This window comes from Heptranchias perlo, chromosome 11, assembly GCF_035084215.1.
Source record: "Heptranchias perlo isolate sHepPer1 chromosome 11, sHepPer1.hap1, whole genome shotgun sequence".
NCBI lineage: Eukaryota > Metazoa > Chordata > Chondrichthyes > Hexanchiformes > Hexanchidae > Heptranchias > Heptranchias perlo.
Window position 1 is genome coordinate 6,689,931 of NC_090335.1, and position 20,398 is coordinate 6,710,328.

General features: G+C 45.0%; 2 protein-coding genes across 7 annotated transcripts in view; one reads left to right on the top strand and one right to left on the bottom strand.

Moving 5' to 3' along the window:
- Window positions 1–808, bottom strand: part of tmco3 (transmembrane and coiled-coil domains 3) — a 97,214-nt gene extending 96,406 nt beyond the window's left edge. Inside the window, exon 1 of the mRNA XM_067992486.1 lies at window positions 766–808. The gene's annotated coding sequence lies outside the window, so the exon portion shown is untranslated. The remainder of the gene's footprint in view (window positions 1–765) is intronic.
- Window positions 809–961: 153 nt separating this feature from the next.
- The window catches only part of LOC137326887 (von Willebrand factor A domain-containing protein 8-like), a 50,455-nt gene continuing 31,018 nt past the window's right edge, over window positions 962–20,398 (top strand). For 2 of the 6 annotated variants that reach the window (XR_010964279.1, XM_067992267.1), the window contains exon 1: window positions 1,721–3,939. Coding sequence is in view for 3 of the 6 variants with exons in the window: in XM_067992267.1 (XP_067848368.1) it covers window positions 3,852–3,939 (88 nt within the window). In the remaining 3 variants the exon portion in view is untranslated. Of the gene's footprint in view, window positions 1,072–1,175; window positions 1,657–1,720; window positions 3,940–20,398 lie in introns of those variants that run through there. The other 4 variants (XR_010964278.1, XM_067992269.1, XR_010964280.1 and 1 more) reach the window with 3 other exon arrangements.

The following is a 20,398-nucleotide window of genomic DNA, read 5'->3' on the forward strand; positions in this document are numbered from 1 at the left end:
AGGAGGTCTTGCTGCAATTATATAGGGCTCTAGTGAGACCACACCTGGAGTACCGTGTACAGTTTTAGTCTCCTTACCTAAGGAAGGATATACTTGCCTTGGGGTGGGTGCAATGAAGGTTCACTAGATTGATTCCTGGGATTAGAGGGTTGTCCTATGAGGAGAGATTGAGTAGAATGGGCCTATATTCTCTAATGTTTAGAAGAATGAGAGGTGATCTCATTGAAATGTATAAAATTCTTAGAGGGCTTGACAGGGTAGATGCTGAGAGGCTGTTGCCCTGGCTGGAGAGTCTAGAACTAGGGATCATAGTCTCAAGATAAGGAGTCAGCCATATGAGGAAAAATGTCTTCACTCAGAGGGTTGTGAATCAGTGCTTTGGAAACCTGGACCATGTCCCCCTCAATGAGCTTCTCTCCAAATTAAAGCAAATTCTGCTCCCCCCAAAGCACTCCTCATAATTTAAATCCCTCGCCCACCCAACTCTCTTTGAGCCCTCTCCTAATGGACGGGGTAGGAGGGCGGGCCAGGCCTCGCTTTATTTCCCCATTCCCGCTCTTTTTTCACTCACGGTCGGAGGTGACTTCGACCCACAGCACCTGATGAACGTTACAACAGTTGAGCTCCGCCGCTTTAAAAAGCGCTTCATTCCCCCAAGGCTGAACGCTGTCAATGCCGGCGGCGACAGACACCGAGAATCCCTCCGTCCCAGGCCGGTACCTACAGCCAGCCCCCGGCCATCTCCCCACACACCCCAAAACTTACCGTCTCCTCCGCCATTTTCCTCCGCCCCCCGATGACGTCACCAACCCGCGTGCGAGGCCGAGCGCAGCGGCCAAAATGATCCAATCAGAATTCACCCCCGTGTCACGTGTTAGGCAGCCAATCACGCGACACCGGCTGACTGCGTGAGACGGATAGCGCGTGACGCAGCCACAGACCATCTTTTGCATAAACCGTGAGCGGCGACAAGAACATTCTGGAAACCACGAGCAAAGCCCGCTGCACCCGGGAGAGTGAAAGGGCCGAATATTGGTTCATCAGGCGGAGGCTGCGCCTGCCGTCACTGAGGTGACGGACAGCGGGTTCTTCCTCAGTTAAGAGACAATAACTTGGGGACTGGATTGGGCCGCACAGCACGACTGGGAGGAGGAGGAGGGAGGGAGGAGGAGGGAGTCGGGCACTCAGCTGGAGGCCATATCCACAGAGGGTCTTTGGGGAGCAATTCTCTTCCCTCAACTTCAGCGAGGACCAGTGTATGAGGCGTCTTCGGCTCACAAAGGAGGTCGTGACTGAAATCTGTCAACAACTGCAGCCTCTTAGCAGGGCAAAGACAGCCCCTGGCTCCTTTCAGGCTGCTGCTGGAGATATAGGCAACATCTAGCAGTTTGCAGCACACTGCCGAATAAGGGAAATCACTGAGGCTCTCTATACAATGAGAAACACGTACATCTCATTCCTTTTTTTATTTGTTCATGGGATGTGGGCGTCGCTGGCGAGGCCAGCATTTATTGCCCTGGAGAAGGTGGTGGTGAGCCGCCTTCTTGAACCGCTGCAGTCCGTGTGATGAAGGTTCTCCCACAGTGCTGTTAGGAAGGGAGTTCCAGAATTTTCACCCGGCAACGATGAAGGAACGGCGATATATTTCCAAGTTAGGTTGGTGTGTTACTTGGAGGGGGACGTGCAGGTGATGTTCCCATGTGCCTGCTGCCCTTGTCCTTCTACATAGTAGAGGTTGCGTGTTTGCGAGGTGCTGTCAAAGAAGCCTTGGCGAGTTGCTGCAGTGCATCCTGTACACACAGTAGCCACAGTGTGCCGGTGGTAAAGGGAGTTAATGTTTAGGGTGGTGGATGGGGTGCCAATCAAGCGGGCTGCTTTGTCCTGGATGGTGTGGAGCTTCTTGAGTGTTGTTGGAGCTGCACTCATCCAGGCAAGTGGAGAGTATTCCATCACACTCCTGACTTGTGCCTTGTAGATGATGGAAAGGCTCTGCCAGAGACAAGCAGGAGGAGCGAGCATGAGGTTTTGCACGGGTTGTAGGCTTCCCCATGGTGCAGGGTACGATTGACTGCTCTACATCTGAACATGGCTATATTCATCAACAGAAAGGGATTCCACTCCCTCAATGTGTCGCTGGTGTGCGACCCCAGACAGCGCATCATGCAGGTGAACGCCTGCTATCCTGGCAGCAGCCGTGATCCTTTCATTCTGGAGCAGTCCTCAGTTCCACCTGTATTTAAACCAGCAAGGCAAGTCAAAGGCTGGCTACTAGGTGATAAGGGTTATTCCCTCATGACATGGCTCATGACTCTGGTCAGGAACCCATGAATATCTGCACAGCAGGCCTACAATGAGAGACATACTGCCACAAAGAACATTATAGAACAGACCATCAGCATCCTTAAGCAATGCTTCCACTGGAGGAGCCCTGGAGTACTCAGCTGAGCGGGTATTGAGATCTGCGGTAGTATGCTACACAACCTGGCTGTTATGAGGGGACAGCCCTTGCAACCACCTATCGGGTGAGAAGCTGAGGAGGAAGGGCAGCCCCTTTCTGCCAGGGCTCGACATGATCAGATTAATCATGAGCGATACCAGTCGTGTAACCTTAACTACACTTTCCCATTCACCAACAGTCCTACACTCCTTACCTTTCCCCCTCACTGACCATCACATCGTCCTTTTTCTGACAACACTTATTGGTTCCTCCCTCAGTTCCACGTAGAAACAAAAACCACCACCAAGCGCAGAGTCAAATCCAAATTTATCAATTCAATCACTAAATAATACATACAAAATGAGACTATTCACCCTTGTGCATTCCCTTAGTGCCTGTCTTCCATGTGCCTTTACCTTTACCAGTACTCCCACGAGGTACTTTCCCAGTGGCTGCAGCATAGGTGGTGGAAGGCTGCTGACCTGCAGTTGAAGAGACTGCAAATGGCCTTTGAGGATGACATCTCAGCCTGGGCAACAAGCAAGGGCACTGCCGGAGTGATAGGGGCGAGAGCAGGAATGTCATCCTGAGAGAGGACAGCAGGTTCGTCTTCCGTGGAGCCACTGCCATCCTCCCAGGCCGGCGCCTCAGCAACCCTGGTAATCTGTTGGAGAACAGATTGCTGGACTGGTGCAACGGCCTGGAACCCAGTGGTACCCAGAGCCACGATGGCAGCAGTCTGAGATTCTAATGCAGCAGTCAGAGCTTCAATGGAAGCTGTCAGATTTGATATCACCTGCTTTATCACGGTAGGTTCCACAGGTATGCTGATGGAGGTGATCGCCCGTTCCATGTTAGAATGGATGGGCTCCAAGGTCTCCATAAAGCCCTGCACCAAATTTGAGGTTGACTCCTCTATGCTCTGACATTGTGCGCAGGCTTTCCAGTACACCAAGCATTTGGTTGTGTATGTCCATCAGACTTCTGTAGCCTGGGCCATTGAAGTCCTCATCTGACTCCTCTGCAGCAAAACTAGTTGTGACTTCATCCTCTGGCGAGTTGGCACCAGTGGTGTCCTTTTCCCCTGCCCCAGCTCCTGCGCACTTGTGGTCGGTATCTCCAGGGCTCCTCCAGAGCGGTCTAGGTCGTGGAAGCATTGCTTAAGGATGCTGATCCCTCGTTTATCCTATCCTCTAAAGTACGCGCAATTTCAGTCTCTGAGCTGGGGGCTGCGAGTATAAGATTGAGTGTCTCTCAATCATCACTATCTTCTTCCTCTTTCTCTTCTGGCTGAGAAGGTTCCAGTTCTTCGGTATCTCAAAAGAAAAAAGGACAAGGGTTGGGTTGTGAGGGAAGAGGAGAAAATAAGTGCGCGCTTACACCATCTACAGCTTGAGTCAGAAGAGATTGTGTGATGACAGAAGAGAGAAGGATGATTAGGAATGCAGTGACCCTCATCAGTGATCCCTCCAGCGCCACGAGTAGCCACGGCCTCAGCGATGGTGAGCATTGTCTCCTCCATGGGGCTTAAAATGTGCAGGCGCACTTGCCCTCCAGTTTCTTGCTGCTGCCTCCTGTTATGTGCTACCTTCTCCTGTAAGAAAGAGGGAAGTGTGTCAGTGAATGTCCTGCAATATGTTTGAGTGATGTGACTGTCATGGTTGAATAGCTGCCATTTTGTGTGAGTTGTGGGTGTGAGGCTTGCATGAGTGCTAAGTGTGTGAGGTAAAGCGTATGAATTGAAGGGTTGAGTATTGATTGAAAGCGATTGTTGGTAGGTGGGTGATGGGGGTGTAGTGAATTGAGCAGTGGATAAGGCTAGTGGTGCAGTTGGTAGGATATGCCATTTGAAGACTGATCAAACTCACCTTGACAACTCGTGTCAGATCATTAAATTTCTTCCTGCACTGTATCCATGTTCTTGGAGCTATATTCCTGGCAAAAACCTCCACCGCTACTTTCTCCCAATGCCTCCTGAGTATATATCTCTAGGGCCTTCTGTCCCCCTTCGAATACAGGATGTCCCTCGTTCTGTCCATCTCCTGCACCAAGACCTCCAGTGCATAATCAGAAAACCTTGATGCACACTCTTTTGCATGTTCAGCCATTCCTCAAAGTATTACAGCACGGATTCAGTTCACAAATGACTCCCACCACTTCTTGCAGCCACAATGCACCTACACTTTAAGAGGTGCAAGCTGCTTTTAAGTAGTGCTAGCCACTTACGATATCGGGCCCCCTATTGATGCGTGCAGGCAATGAACGGGTACGGGTTAATCATGTACCGCCATCCCCATGCCCGCTTTCGGAGGTTATCCAATTTAACCCAAAGATCCCAAAGTTACACATAAAGTATCGGTGTTTCGGTTAGCAAGGCATAATTAGGGAACTGAGTCTCTAGATGGGGTGATAAAGTGAATCTAAATGTAAACACGTGCCAGCTGGCCTTAAAGATAACCTCTTGTACAGATACACCTTTTTGTAGTCTTTCAATTTTAGTTTTTTTTTAACTACAGAAATAATCTAAAAATGGATTTTTAAATCTTTTTCTCAATCTTAACCTCTAACAGTCCCCCCTTTGTGGGATCTTGGGGATTTTACCCAAGAGCCACCCCTCATCTTGTTAGCATCGCACACCTGTCTCGAGCCATTTGCTTTTCTAAGTTTCATTTGTTTAATATTACACATCATGATGCAGACAAAGAAAATCATAATACATTGAACAGAAACTACAGTGAAACTAGGCTCCCCCCCCCAAATAATATATTTTGAAGAAAACATCCCCTGGACTTAAAAGATGCTCCAGCTCTCCTTTTACCATTATCCATCTTCTGACTAAGTATTATTTCTCCCCAGCCTTCAATTGTCCCAATTTCAGTGTTAAGTCAAGGGAACCCAACTTTTGGAATTCCAAATTCTATGTCCCTCACTATTTTAATTTCAATCCCTCTGATTGATATAACTTTATCCTGATTGTTTCATTAATTTGTATGTAAAAAGTCGGTTTCTCTATGGAGCATGTATCAGTGCCTTGGATAAAAGGTTTAAATCAATAATGATACAGTATATGTTCTCACTCTCCTGAGCCACATTAGCCATTTCATGTAATGGTTCTGTCAATGTGACTGAGCATGTCTGGGACCCGTTCTTCCATGCATCATCTTCATCATCCATTCTGTATACTAGTTGCCTCACATGCAACATTTCACATCTACGCACACACATCCCAAGATTATGCTACACGTGACATCAGATACAAGCCATTCCTGCGCTTCTAGTCTATCTTACCAAAAGATGGAGAGGTGTATGGAGGTCTTTGATGAGAATTTTCCCCTGCATAATACCAATGTCTCGGGTAGTGGCCAGGTTATAAAATACATGAAATACATTCTTTTCATTGTTCAGCATAAGCAAGGACACAACCACCCCTAAGAGATAGCCATTAGTGGACTATTCTTAAGTACTCTTTCACTAGATTGTGCATTGATTCCGGATTGATACCCTTTGGTGGGTTGTTGGTAGGTGATTTGTATCTCGTGGGTGTTCTCACTTGTCCTTTTACCCAACCCTTTGGTTCCGGTTATCATAAAAATCACCCATGATCACCTAGGGTGCTGATTTTAGACCCCAATTAGTTGTGCAATTTTCCTGTTTATACTCCATACATTCAGTAGCTTCCTCATGTTCCCATAATATTACCATTTCACCTTGGTCTTGAAACCTGAAGGAACCTTACTGTCCAATAAACTAAAAATGATTACCCCTTAAAACATAGATTAAAAGTTCAGATCAAATTGTGAGGGAACGATCAATACATAGTTTATTAAACCCTTCTTGGACATCTTTAAAATATCATGCAGGTTATAATCAGTCCTCCCCTTTTTTCCCCCCAGTGTGCGGGTGATCCCAATGTTTTGTGCAGCTCGCATTATCAGTTCTGAGTGACCATTGTGTTCTTGCAGTACCCATATGTCCCTGGTTTGATTTGTTTCCAAACAAGCAATGTCCAGGCTGAGTTGATTAAAAGCAGAGGCAGGAGTGCTTGCTGTCTTTAGAGCCAAATCCTCAAGGCATGGTTCCCCACTTCGAGCAATTTGTGTCGGAAGCTGAGAAGGAACACTAAATGGGTTAAAACTTTACTGCACCTTGTCACCGTGCTGTGACATTTGATTATACTCTTCTGATGTCTGTGGAAACAAGCAAATTATCAGACTAAAACAAAATTTGAGCACTCAACTTGAGTCCTGAAACATAAAAAAAATTCTAATACAACAAGATGTCTTTACACTTAGTACTGCAACTTAGCAAAATTTTGATTAGTAAATATTCAAGAAGATCCAAAGATCTGATCTTAAATTCTTAATGACTTGGGAGAATTGATATAAGGGGTTAATTACTGACTTGGTTCTGCAAGCTTTGAAAAAAGATCTTAGGGTGGAGTCAGCTACTACAACAGCAGTTTCAGACTTGTTGAACACAAACAAATTTAAAGAAGCAGTGATTTGAAAAGTCCAAATTGATTTAAAACAAGACATCATCCTGTAACCATAATTCTCTGAACTCCATTTTACTCTTTTTTTAAACACTCTGTGCATTTAATGATGATATAATGTATTCTGTGGATTTATAAAACGTGCTGCAATCAATCTAGTATCAAATAAACTCGCACAAAGATCAGGATACAATTAATAGATATGGGGGGTTAAATTCAGGAGTGCCCATGTTGGAGTTAGGGCCACGGGGGTCAGGGCCGGGGGTTGGGAGCTTGTGAGAGAGGTCAGGGTTCATCGGGATCGAGGCCTGGAGGTCGGGGGCTGGGGTGGAGGGACTGGGAGTGGTGGCGATTGCAATGGTGTTTGTGGTAAGTACTTTTTTGTTATTTATGCGATGTTCAGGGTTGGTTTCCCTGAGTGTGTTGCTGCCTTGGGGCAAACCAGTGTTGCAGCAGGGACCTGAAGCAGGTGTTATAGGAACAGGAGTGGGCCATTCAGCCCCTCGTGCTTGCTGTGCCATTTGATAAGATCATGGCTGATCTGTGATCTAACTCCATATACCTGCCTTTGGCCCATATCCCTTAATACCTTTGGTTGCCAAAAGCTATCTATCTCAGATTTAAATTTAGCAGAAGAGAGTTCCAAACTTCTACAACCCTTTGTGTGTAGAAATGTTTTCTAATCTCGCTCCTGAAAGGTCTGGCTCTAATTTTTAGACTGTATCCCCTACTCCTAAAATCCCCAACCAGCGGAAATAGTTTCTCCCTATCCACCCTATCTATTCCCCTTAATGTCTTATAAACTTCGATCAGATCCTTATTTGCATATTGTAAAGGGCCTAACGCCTGCTTCAGGCGTGGGTAAAGGACACCTCTTTTGTCCTTATCCAATATGGCAGGTGGCGCACTTCCGATCGGAAATGTGCACACGCTTCCTGCCCACCATATTGGGGCCATAGGAGGCTGCATTGTATCTGAAAAATGGGCGCTACATGGCTCAATTTAACCCCCATGATTTGCCCAATCAAGTGTGTACGAGTTCTGTCAAATCAATTTTAGCCTAAATGGCTCTAGGCTACTCATCCTTGATTTTTTTTAATGTATAGAGCCACTTTTCAAACATCACTGGTGAAGGCACAAAGGTTTACCCAATTCCTAACATTACTGCCTTCAGCGACAGTACCACGTGTACATTGTCGTGCACTTGTATCCTTAGGAACTGAAAATCAGATAAAACAACAAAAACTATTCACTGTGTAACACAATCCTGTTGGGGAAGACAGAATTTAGTTCATTCATCTAATTTAAAATGAAAAGTAGTGTTTTCTAGCCCTGTCCCGTACATAAAAAGATATACCTACGGATTAAACAGTAATTTTTGTTAAATTATTTATCCCTGTTTTGTAGTTGAGAGGTTTTTAATTCACCTTACAACAACTTGCATTTATATTGTGCCTTTAATATAGTAAAACGTTCCAAGGTGCTTCACAGGAGTGATATCAGACAAAATTTGACACCAAACCACGTAAAGAGATGTTAGGACAGGTGATCAAAAGCTTGGTCAAAGAGGTAGGTTTTAAGGTGCGACTTAAAGGAGGAGAGAGAGGTGGAGAGGGTTAGGGAAAGAATTCCAGAGCTTAGGGCCCACGGAGCTGAAGGCACATCTATCAATGGTGGAGCAATGGAAATCTGGGATGCACAAGAGGCCAGAATTAGAGGAGTGCAGAGATCTTGGAGGGTTGCAGGGCTGGAGGAGGTTACAGAGATAGGAAGGGGTGAGGCTATGGAGGGATTTTGAACAAAAGGATGAGAATTTTAAAATCGAGGCATTGCTGGACCGGGAGCCAATGTATGTCAGTGAGCACAGGGATGATGGGTGAGCGGGACTTACGTTATTAATTCTTTGGTATAAGCATTAAAGTAGTTTTTACCTGGGGTGTAGTTAGTACAGTCCAACCACAAGATGCCTCCAATTCAGAGATGGCAGAAGACCCTCCGAGACTTTCCTGAACTCTGGTCCATTTGGACCACAATTAGTCACAAGATTCCAAAGGGTGCTGTTTATTACCAAACTTAATCCAGTACATCCATGCTGAATTAAATAATTTCTTTAACAATAGACCAAAACGAATGAGCAGATGAGACAGAGCAGGACCACCTTAAATCCCCCAAGTGTTTGGGGGCACAGTCTTAAGCTGGACTTCATTAATGCTTTGTATTTAACTAGACTTTCTTAGATATCAGCTGTACTCATGCTCTCTGATATTTAACGTAACAACTCCAATCACCTTATTTATACTTAACATTCATTACTTATTTACTCTAATACAGCTTATATGATTAATTCCCCGTTATGGGTAATGAACTCAGAAATGTCTCAAATCTGAGACCGTTCACATAATTTACTTGTCTGTGGTGGCCAGCCACAAAACAAGTATTTAATAATTTGATCAGACACTCGGTCTGTAAACTCAGGTCAATTAGCCTCAATTACTCCAATTAATTTCAGACCCAAAAACAGAGGGACTCAATATCTCAAAGTAACACACATATATATATATATATATATATATAAAGTTAGGGCAGCACGTGCTTACACATACTCAGTAGATTACAAGTCATCTTCCTCTCTTGTCCTTTGTTCGGCTTGCCTTTGTATATAACTAATATCTACTGAATATAACTGAGGAAAAGTTAGTTTTTGCAGTTAAAGCAATCATTGAAATACTTGTACAGCCCTAATGTTAACTAAGATAAGGACTGTAAAAGGTTAATGCTGCAAACTGGAAAGGGGCGGAGCCAGTGCACTGAAAAGGAAAGGTAACGAGCACCGAAGATGGGCACCAAGGGTGATTCTTATTTATTTCTGTTAACTGTTAGGTACAAATGGAATTGAGTTATTTGGTAAATTTGTTTTTTGTTTTGGATTTGGTGTTTATATTTGTAGTGAAGTGAGGGCAAGACCCAATAGGCTGGACTGAAGAAGGATAATCGGATGGTGGTAGTAAGGACCATGGTGATGAGGGTTGTGGGACTGTTGGGGTATTGGGGATAGTTCATGTTAAGCGTTCTTCAATAGCTCCTCCTCTTCGTGCTGCTCGACCTCCTGCTTCTGCTGCAATTCTTGCTGCCCAGCTGGTGGTAAGGGCTGGTCCCTCAGGATGGCAAAGTTGTGGAGCTTGCAGCAGACGACCACAAATCTAGATACTCACTCAAGGCTGTACCGCAAAGCTCCTCGCTGATGGTCCAATTGCGGAAGCGTTTCTTGAGCACGCTGACTGTCTCTGCTTGATTATGTTTCTGGTGGCAGCATGGCTCTCGTTGTAGGCCTGCTCTGTTGCCGTGCCCTTGTTCCTAACAGGAGTTATGAGCCAAGTCTGAAGGGGAGAGCCCTTGTCGTCCAGTAGCCAATCTGTGACCAGATGGTTGGAAGAAAGGCAGCACGGAGGACTGGCGAAGGATAAATGAGTCCTGACTGCTTCCAGGAAACTGGACACAGACCTGCATGATATGCTGCCAATGGTCGCAAACCAGCTGGACATTCAGGGAGTGGAATCACTTACGATTGATAAAAATGTTTGGCTGATGATGGGGGGTACACAGGGTACACGGTACAGTGGGTGCCGTCTATGACACCTTGCACCTTGAGGAAGCCTGCCATGCAGGTGAAGCCTAGTGCTCGCTCGTCCTGCTTCAGTTTGTCCATGGGGAACGTGATGTAGATGTTCCTCCTAGTGTAGAGAACCTCGGTGACCTCCCTGATACAGCAGTGGACTGCAAACTATGAGCTGTCGCTGATGTCATCTACTGCAGCCTGGAGAGACCCTGTGGCATAAAAGTTAAGGGCCACGGTGCCCTTGTCAGCCACAGGCAGTGCTGTCCATGCCCTGGTATGAGGCTCAAGTTCCGGCTACAGCAGGTGACGTAGCTCGGTGACAGCCTCCTTGGTGAAGCGAAGGGATCCCAGACATTGCTGCTTCGAGGAGTTCAGGTCGGAGAAGTGCTCCTGAAGACCCACTGTGGGCATGGGCTCCTGCGCAGTGCCCCCCTCCTCGTTCTTGTCCCAGCCGCTCCTGCTCTTTCCTGTCTTCCTTGCTGCTCCCCCTTCTCATCCAGTCCCAAAAGCAGCCCTACCTGACCACCCATGACTGCAGTCAAACTGTTTATAAGGCAGCCCAAAGCAGTGTAGCACCAGCAAAATCATCACCACAGCAGTCAGTCAGAAAACAGGCCAAAAAACACCTAGAATTTGACCAGCCTTGAATGTCAATCCTACAACTGACCTGTATGTAGTGGGTGACTCCTTTAAATAGCGTTGCTGAAGGGTCCTTCCTATCTTTTTGCGTCACGAGTTGCTGGGCGAATTTATCACATGGCCAGTCAAGCGCTGGGCAGCCGACTTATCAGAAACAGGTTCTCCAACAACCATCGGACCCTAATTTGAATATTTGATTAATTGCTTTAAATGGACACCCAGGGAGCAGCCCGATCCAATTTGGCGGCGGCGCACTTCTGGCTTGTAATGAGCGCACGCACCCTGCCTGCCATTTTGGATGCTTAGGTGCCCGTTTTGCTTCTGAAAAACAGACGTGGCATCATTGAATTTCTAGGTCTTCATGTTCTGGTTGGCTGAATTACACACTGGCTTAACAGCTGCACCCGGCATAGTATCATAGTATGGTACAGCACAGAAGGAGGCCATTCAGCCCATCATGCCTGTGCTGGCTCTTTGAAAGAGCTATCCAATTAGTCCCTTTCCTCTCTTAAAGTCCTTGAACTTGCTTTCGCCACATAGATCTGTGCCTATCTCTCCCGCAGTTCGCTGTTTCAATCTCTCCAATCAGTTTTTCAACCCTCTCATCATTGAAGTGGCCCCAACATAAGTCAAGAACAGCTTTCTCTGTGACTGTGACTATGATGCATTATCCCTCCTTGTAGCCTTCAACAGATGACCACACCATTCTCGTCCAATGCCTCTCTTCCATTATTAGCTCGGTGGGACCGCGCTCGTCTGGTTTCATTCTTACCTATCCAATTGTAGAGCACATTATCTCTAACAATGGTTTCCCATCCTGCCCCCGCACTGTCGCCTCGGGAGTTCCCCAAGGATCTGTCCTTGACCCCTTTCTCTTCCTTGACTATGCTGCCCCTTGACTACATCATCCGCAGACATAGGGTCAGCTTGCACATATGTGTTGATGACACTCAGCTCTACGTCCCTGCTTTCTTTTGTGACCCCTCCACTGGTTCCAGTACAACATAAAATCTTGGATGAGCTGCATTTCCTCCAATCAAACATTGGGAAGACCAAAGCCAGTATCTTTGATCCCTGCTGCAAACTCCAAACCCCTACCATTGACTCCAGCCCCCTAACTGGGCACTATCTTAGCTTAAGCCAGACTGTTCACAACCTCTATGTTCTGTTCAACCCTTAACTGAGTTCCTGACCACATATCTTCTCTGACACAAACATCACCTACTTTCATCTCCAGACATCGCCCACCTTCTCCCCTACCGCCCCTTCAGGTGCAGAAAATAATCAATAAGGCTAATGGAATGCTGGCCTTTATATCTAGAGGACTAGAGTACAAGGGGGCAGAAGTTATGCTGCAGCTATACAAAACCCTGGTTAGACCGCACCTGGAGTACTGTGAGCAGTTCTGGGCACCGCACCTGCGGAAGGACATATTGGCCTTGGAGGGAGTGCAGCGTAGGTTTACTAAAATGATACCTGGACTTCAAGGGTTAAGTTACGAGGAGAGATTACACAAATTGGGGTTGTATTCTCTGGAGTTTCGAAGGTTAAGGGGTGATCTGATCGAAGTTTATAAGATATTAAGGGGAACAGATAGGGTGGATAGAGAGAAACTATTTCCGCTGGTTGGGGATTCTAGGAGTAGGGGGCTAAAAATTAGAGCCAGACTGTTCAGGAGCGAGATTAGAAAACATTTCTGCACACAAAGGGTGGTAGAAGTTTGGAACTCTCTTCCACAAACGGCAATTGATATTAGCTCAATTGCTAAATTTAAATCTGAGCTAGATAGCTTTTTGGCAATCAAAGGTATTAAGGGGTATGGGCCAAAGGCAGGTGGATCACAGATCAGCCATGATCTTATCAAATGGCGGAGCAGGCACGAGGGACTGAATGGCCTACTTCTGTTCCTATGTTCCTACCTAAGGCCATCTGCTGCTGAAACCCTTATCCATGATTTTGTCACCTCTTTAGTCTACTGTTTCAAAGTTCTCCTGGCCAGCCTACCATCCTCCAACTTCTGTAAATTTCAGTTCATCCAAAACTTATGCTGTCCATATCCTGTCCTGCACCAACTCCCACTCACCCATTACCCCTGCACTCGTTGACCTGCATTGGGTCCCGGTTCCCCAATGCCTCAAATGTAAAATTCTCAATTTTGTACTTAAATCCCTAGTAGCCTCGCCCCTCCCTATCTCTGTAACCTCCTCCAGCCCTACAACCCTCTGAGATCTCTCCATTCCTCTGACTCCAGCCTCTTATACATTCCCACTTCCTTTGCCCCACCATTGGTTCCTTCAGCCACCCAGATCCCACGCTCTGGAATTTCCCCCCATAACCCCTCTGCATCTACACTTCACTCTCCTCCTTTAAGACCCTCCTGAAAACCCCATCTCTTTGACCAAGCTTTTAGTCAACGCTCCTAATCTCCTTCTTTGGCTCGGTGTCTATTTTTATTCGCCTCTGTGATGCACCTTGGGACATTTGTCTACATTAAAGGCACTATATAAATGTTCGTTGTTGGCCTTTTAGCATGATCAGCTATCTCTATTAATTAATCACCTGCTGATGAGTGTAATCCTACTGAATGTAGCCATAAAATAACCACATCACTTGTGTCTCAAACCTTTCTGTCTAATTTAGTGAAGTTGAGTGTTAGAATTATTGAGTTAGAATTGAACTTGGGCCATTGGGCATAAACAGGGCTGCAGGAGCCTAAAAATGGCTTACCACTCTATTTACAACTGCTGCCATCTTTAAAGGGGCAAACCACTGGGTGGTCGAGGAACCCGCCTATCTCAGATGATGGGTCCTATTGATACGACTGTACCCAGTATGATATGATGATACCCAGTATAATATTACTACACCCATGTAATATGATGCTATCTGGTATATTACTATACTCAGTGTGATATGATGATACCCAGTATAATATTACGATACCCAGTGTGATATGATACCCAGTATAATATTACTATACCCAGTGTGATATGATGATACCCAATATAATATTACTATACCCAGTGGGGTATAGGTATACCTCATGTGAAATGAGTATGCCCGATGTGATATGATTTCTGAGAAGTGCAAAAACAGTAAGGCAGTAATAGGGGATTTCAACTACCCTAATATTAACTGGGATAGAATCAGTGTAAAAGGTATAGATGGCACAGAATTCATAAAACGCATTCAGGGGATTTTTTTAGCCAGTACGTAGCATGCCCAACAAGAGAGAGGGCAGTTCTGGACTTAGTTTTAGGGAATGAAGCTGGTCAGGTGGAAGGAGTATCAGTGGGAGAGCATTTTGGTGGTAGTGAGCATAATTCAGTTAGATTTAGCATAGTTATGGAAAAAGACAAAGATAGAACAGGAGTAAAACTTCTCAATTGGGGAAAAGGCCAATTTTACTAAGCTGAGAAGTGATTTAGCAAAAGTGGACTGGAAACAGCTATTTGAAAGTAAATCAGTGTCAGTGGGAGGCATTCAAGGAGGCGATAGTGAGGGTTCAGAGCAAGTATGTTCCCACAAAGAAAAAGGGTGGGACTCCCAAATCTAGAGCCCCCTGGATGTCAAGGAGCACACAGGATAGGATAAAGCAACAAAGGGAAGTTTATGTCAGACACCGAGACCTCAATACTGCAGAAAGCCTGAAGGAGTATAGCAAGTGCAGGGATGAAATGAAAAAGGAAATTAGGAAAGCAAAGAGAGGGCATGAAAAAATACTGGCAAGTAAAATCAAGGAAAGAGCAAGAGGATAACTAAGGAAAGAGTAAGGCCTGGGTATGGGTATGGTTCTTAATGAATACTTTACGTCTGTCTTCACAAAAGAGGGGGTGATGCAGAGATTGTAGTTAGGGAGAAGGAGTGTGAAATATTGAATTGGATAAACATAGTGAGGGAGGAAGTATTAAGGAGATTAGCATCTTCAAAAGTAGGTAAATCACAAGGCCCAGATGAAAAGTAACCCAGGCAGTTAAGAGAAGCAAGGGAGGAAATAGCGGAGGCTCTGACCATCATTTTCCAATCTTCTCTGGCTACAGGTGTGGTGCCGGAGGACTGGCCGACTGGTAACGTTGTACCATTGTTTAGAAAGGGAGAAAGGGATAGACCAAGTAATTACAGGCCAGTCAGCCTAACCTCGGTGGTGGGCAAATTATTGGAAACAATTCTGAGGGATAGTATTAATTGTCATTTAGAAAGACACGGATTAATCAAGGACAGTCAACATGGATTTGTTAAGGGAAGGTTGTGTCTGACTAACTTGATTGAATTTTTTGAGGAGGTAACAAGGAGGGTCGATGAGGATAGCGCGTTTGATGTAGTCCATGTGGAATTTAGCAAGGCTTTTGACAAGATCCCACATGGCAGGAAAGTAAAAGACCATGGGATCCAAGTGATAGTGCAAGTTGGATCCAAAATTGGCTCAGCACCAGGAAGCAAAGGGTAATGGTCGACGGGTGTTTTTGTGACTGGAAAGCTGTTTCCACTGGGCTCAGTACTAGTCCCTTGCTTTTTTGTGGTATCAATGATTTAGTCTTGAATGTAGGGGGCATGATTAAGAAGTTCGCAGATGATACAAAAATTGGCCGTGTGGTTGATAGTGAGGAGGAAAGCTGCAGACTGCAGGAAGATATCAATGGACTGGTCAGGTGGGCAGAAAAGTGGCAAATGGAATTCAATCCAGTGAAGTGTGAGGTAATGTGAGGGCAAACAAAGCAAGGGAATACACAATAAATGAGAGGATACTGAGAGGTGTAGAAGAACAGAGCGACCTTGGAGTGCATGTCCACAGATCCCTGAAGGTAGCAGGACAGGTAGATAAGGTGGTTAAGAAGGCATACGGGATATTTTCCTTTATTAGCCGAGGAATAGAATATGAGAGCAGGGAGGTCATGCTAGAACGGTATAAAACACTAGTTAGGCCACAGCTTGAGTACTGCGTACAGTTCTGGTCACCACATTACAGGAAGGATGTAATTGCACTAGAGAGGGTACAGAGGAGATTTACGAGGATGCTGCCAGGACTGGAGAATTTTAGCTATTAAGAAAGATTGGATAGGCTGGGGTTGTTTTCTTTGGAACAGAGGAAGCTGAGGGGAGATTTAATTGAGGTATATAAAATTATGAGCGGCCTAGATAGAGTGGATAGGGAGGACCCAATTCCCTTAGCAGAGAGGTCAATTACCAGGGGACATAGATTTAAAGTATACTATACCACACTGGGTGTAGTAGTATTATACTGGGTATCATCATATCACACTGGGTGTGATTAGTAGAAAGATTAGAGGGGAGCTAAGGAGAAATGTTTTCACCCAAAAGGTGGTGGCGCTCTGGAACCCACTACCCGAAAGGGTGGTAGAGGCAGAAACTCTCAATTCATTAAAAAAGTACTTGAAGTGCATCAGAACCTACAAAGCTACGGACCAGGAGCTGGAAAGTGGGATTATGCTGGATAGCTCTTCTTAGGCCGGCACAGACACTATGGGCCAAATGGCCTCCTTCTGTGCCATAAATTTCTATGATTCTATGTTACCTGCTTTAATATTACTATACCCAGTGTGATATGATGATATCCAGTATACTACTATACCCAGTGTGGTATAGGTATACCCCATGTGACATGAGTATACCCGATGTGATATGATACCTGGTATGATATTCCTATACCCAGTGGGATATGATGATATCCAATATAATATTACTGTATCCGGTATGATATGACTATACCCGATTTGACGTGGCTATACCCGATGTGATCTGATGGTATCCAGTGTGATTAATCTCTCCCTACAAACAGCAGTGTTCCAGCCCCTGAAATGCTCTGCTGAAGTTTCATTACTTTGTCTCAGCTTTTTTTTAATTGATGTATTTAGAAAACAAAATCATCAGAATTCTGAAGTTATTTATGAATAACAGACATGATAACTTCTTACCCAGAATACAGAACTTGTTAAAAATAAATGTATTTTCCCTAACATTCCAAAAACTACCTAAGCACAGTTTTAAATGATAGAAGTGAATTAGCCCACACACAGTAGTCTTTGTGTACAGTAACTCAGTTACCAAGAGATTGGCTATAAATATATTCACAGCATGCGTGCTGCATTAGTGTGTTTGCATTGTATTTAGCCTTGGTTTCTTTTCAATGTGCAAGGAGTTCTTGTATTGTGACAATGGCAGATCAGATTCTGACACAGCTATTTTATTTTTTTAAATTAATGGTCGCTGCAGAAATGAATCCTGCTGCTGAACTGAAGTTGAAGTTAAGAAAGAAAGAACTTGCGTTTATGTAGGGGGTGGTGGTGTGTGTCAGCTTCACCTCTGACCTCTGAGTGGTCCGAATCACTCCCACTCCCTGGGTTCTAGACCTTGGACTTATTTGGGGGTTGTGACAAAGTGCAGCAGACAACTGGTTTTGGTGCAAGAAACTTTGACCTTTATTCAAGAGAAGAAATACAACACAACAATCTTAACACTAATAAAATGGGGAACACTTCAGTACATGTGAGGGAAATTACAGTAGAATGATACCTCACCCCTCCCAATCCCACTGTACTAGCTAGGTTGGACTCTAAAGGGCCAGAGATAATGCTCACCAAACAAATCCTTGACAGTAATTCACCCAGAGGTAAGTCAGGAATAGATCGTAGAGTGGAAACTTTGCGGATCTTCGGTTTTCTCCCGAGTTGGTTTTCTTTGGTTGCGGTGGCTCAATATTACCCGGTTGGTTGGTGGTAATATTCGGTTGGTTGTTTCGTAAGGCCCTTGTTGCCGCGAGGTGTCTGATGGTCACTGGGGCTGTTGCTCTGGTTTCTTCTTGTGTGTCGGCCTGCTCCTAGAGCTGCTGACCTTCCCTGTCGAACTGCCTTCCCCTCGCCTTGTTGTTTGCTGGAAACTGCTCTTCTTTCCAGACACAGGCAGAACCAAGACAAGCAGCCCACCAGAGCCAGCAAGAGCCAGAGAGAGAGAGCGAGAGAGAGAGAGCGAGAGAGAGAGCGAGAGAGAGAGCGAGAGAGAGAGAGAGCGAGAGGTTTCGAGTTTCCACTTGTGGATGTCTCTCTTACAATTGGTCTTCGACACTTTAAAAAAACACTTCATGTCTGTTTAAACAGTTCTTACAAAGTCCTTAAGAATCTTTGATGGCTTTTTGATGGTCCCTCATCATGTTGCCATTGCTTCTCCCGATGGGTCATTGTTAATTCCGATTTGCTGATGACCTGGTATACAGGCTTCCTTTTGTACCCAACGTCCTAGGTGTTGATAGGTTTTGCATTAAAACAAAAACATGGCCCCACCATGTCTGGAGCAGTTGCCTCTTTCAATGGCTGACTGCCTTTCGAATTCGTGCTGAGTGTCGACCACCTGCTGTCGGTTTTGCATTAAAACAGAGACATGTCTGAAGCAGTAATTCTCCGAAGTTCCACGGTGTATGTGTTGTTGATTTCGTCTGGTGACCTCTCAACTATCCTTCCATTTTAGGATTATAGTCAATGGCCAAAGTTTTCCCATACTCAGGGTTTTTTAGGGTTTTTCTCCGGGTTTTAGGGGATCTGTGAATTTTGAAAATCTTACAGTTTATATAGTGCCTTTCACATCCTCAGGATGTCCCAAAGCGCTTCACAGCCAATGAAGTACATTTGAAGTGCAGTCACTGTTGTAATGTAGCCAATTTGCACGCAGCAAGACCCCACAAACAGCAATGAGATAAATAACCAGATTATCTGTTTTAGTGATGTTGGCTGGGAGAGGAGGCTGGGAGAACTCCCCTGCTCGTCTTCCAATAGTACCATGGGATCTTTTACACCCATCTGCACAAACAGACTGCACAGTTTAACGTCTCATCCGAAGGATGGCACCTCTGACAATGCAGCGCTCCCTCAGTATTGCACTAGATTATGGGCACAAGTCTCTGGAGTGGGACCTGAACTCATGAGCTTCTGACTCAGAGGCAAGACTGACACTTGATAAATAGAGAAATAGATACAAGTTGTGAGAGATGTCTGTTTGATGTCAAACTGTCAGAAATGCATGCTTAAAGTATAAAATGTCAATCTGATCTCTAATTGGAGACCTGGAGATCTGCCTAAGGGCAATTGGCCTCTACTTGACACAGAAAGGCACAACAATTACACTTGGTGGCCTTAAAGCTGCACACCACATTACACGTCTACACTTCAGCAGCAGAATAATACATCATGCATTAAATAGTATAATTCATACAATGCAGCAAAATCCTCCGATTCACCATGAGCAGGGTCATTGTAGATCGGCCAGTGCATACATTTATAAATTAGCAGATCTCCTGTGGCATTGTTCCTCTGCAATTTCTATGTCAAAATTAAGCATTCCAGGGACTCTTGCAGTTTGAACAGCCATGGTTAGAATGAAATGAAAGTATACAGAACTAGGGGTCTTACATAGTCACTAATAAATCCAATAAGGAATTCAGGAGAAACTTCTTCACTCAGAGAGTGGTGAGAACTTGCTACCACATGGAGTGGTTGAGGCGAACAGTTTAGATGCATTTAAGGAGAAGCTAGATAAATATGATAGGGAGAAAGGAATAGAAGGTTATCCTGATAGGGTTAGATGAAGTAGGGTGGGATCAGGCTTGTGTGGAGCATAAATACCTGCATAGACCAGTTGGGCCGAATGGCCTGTTTCTGTGCTGTAATTTCTATGTAATTCTGTGTAATACTAAATATTTAAGGGATTTGAATTTTTGAAAAACATTTTCGAAATTGTACTGTGATTTGACAAAAGATAATTTATGGTCATAAGTTTAAGCCCCACTCTGGGACTTGAGCACATCACCTTGGCTGACACTTCGGTGTAATTCTGGGAGAGTAGTGCATTGCTGGGAAGTGCTGCCTTTCAAATGGGACATTAAACTGAAGCCCTGTCTGCCTGTTCAGGTGGATGTTGAAGATCCTGTAGCAATATTAGAAAGAAGGGCAGGGAATTCAGCTAATGTCTTGGCCAACATTCCTCCCTCCACCAACATCGTGGATTAACTGGCCCTTCATCTCCTCTGCTGTTTCTAGGACCTTGCGGTGCGCAAGTTGATAGCCACGTCTGTTAACATAGCTCAGCGGTGCCTGCATTTCAAAAGTAATTAATTGGTTGTGAAATATTTTGGCTTATCCTGAGGACATGATAAGGCACACTATTAAAGCAAGTTCTTTCAAATGCCTTTTCCCTTTCATATTTTCCA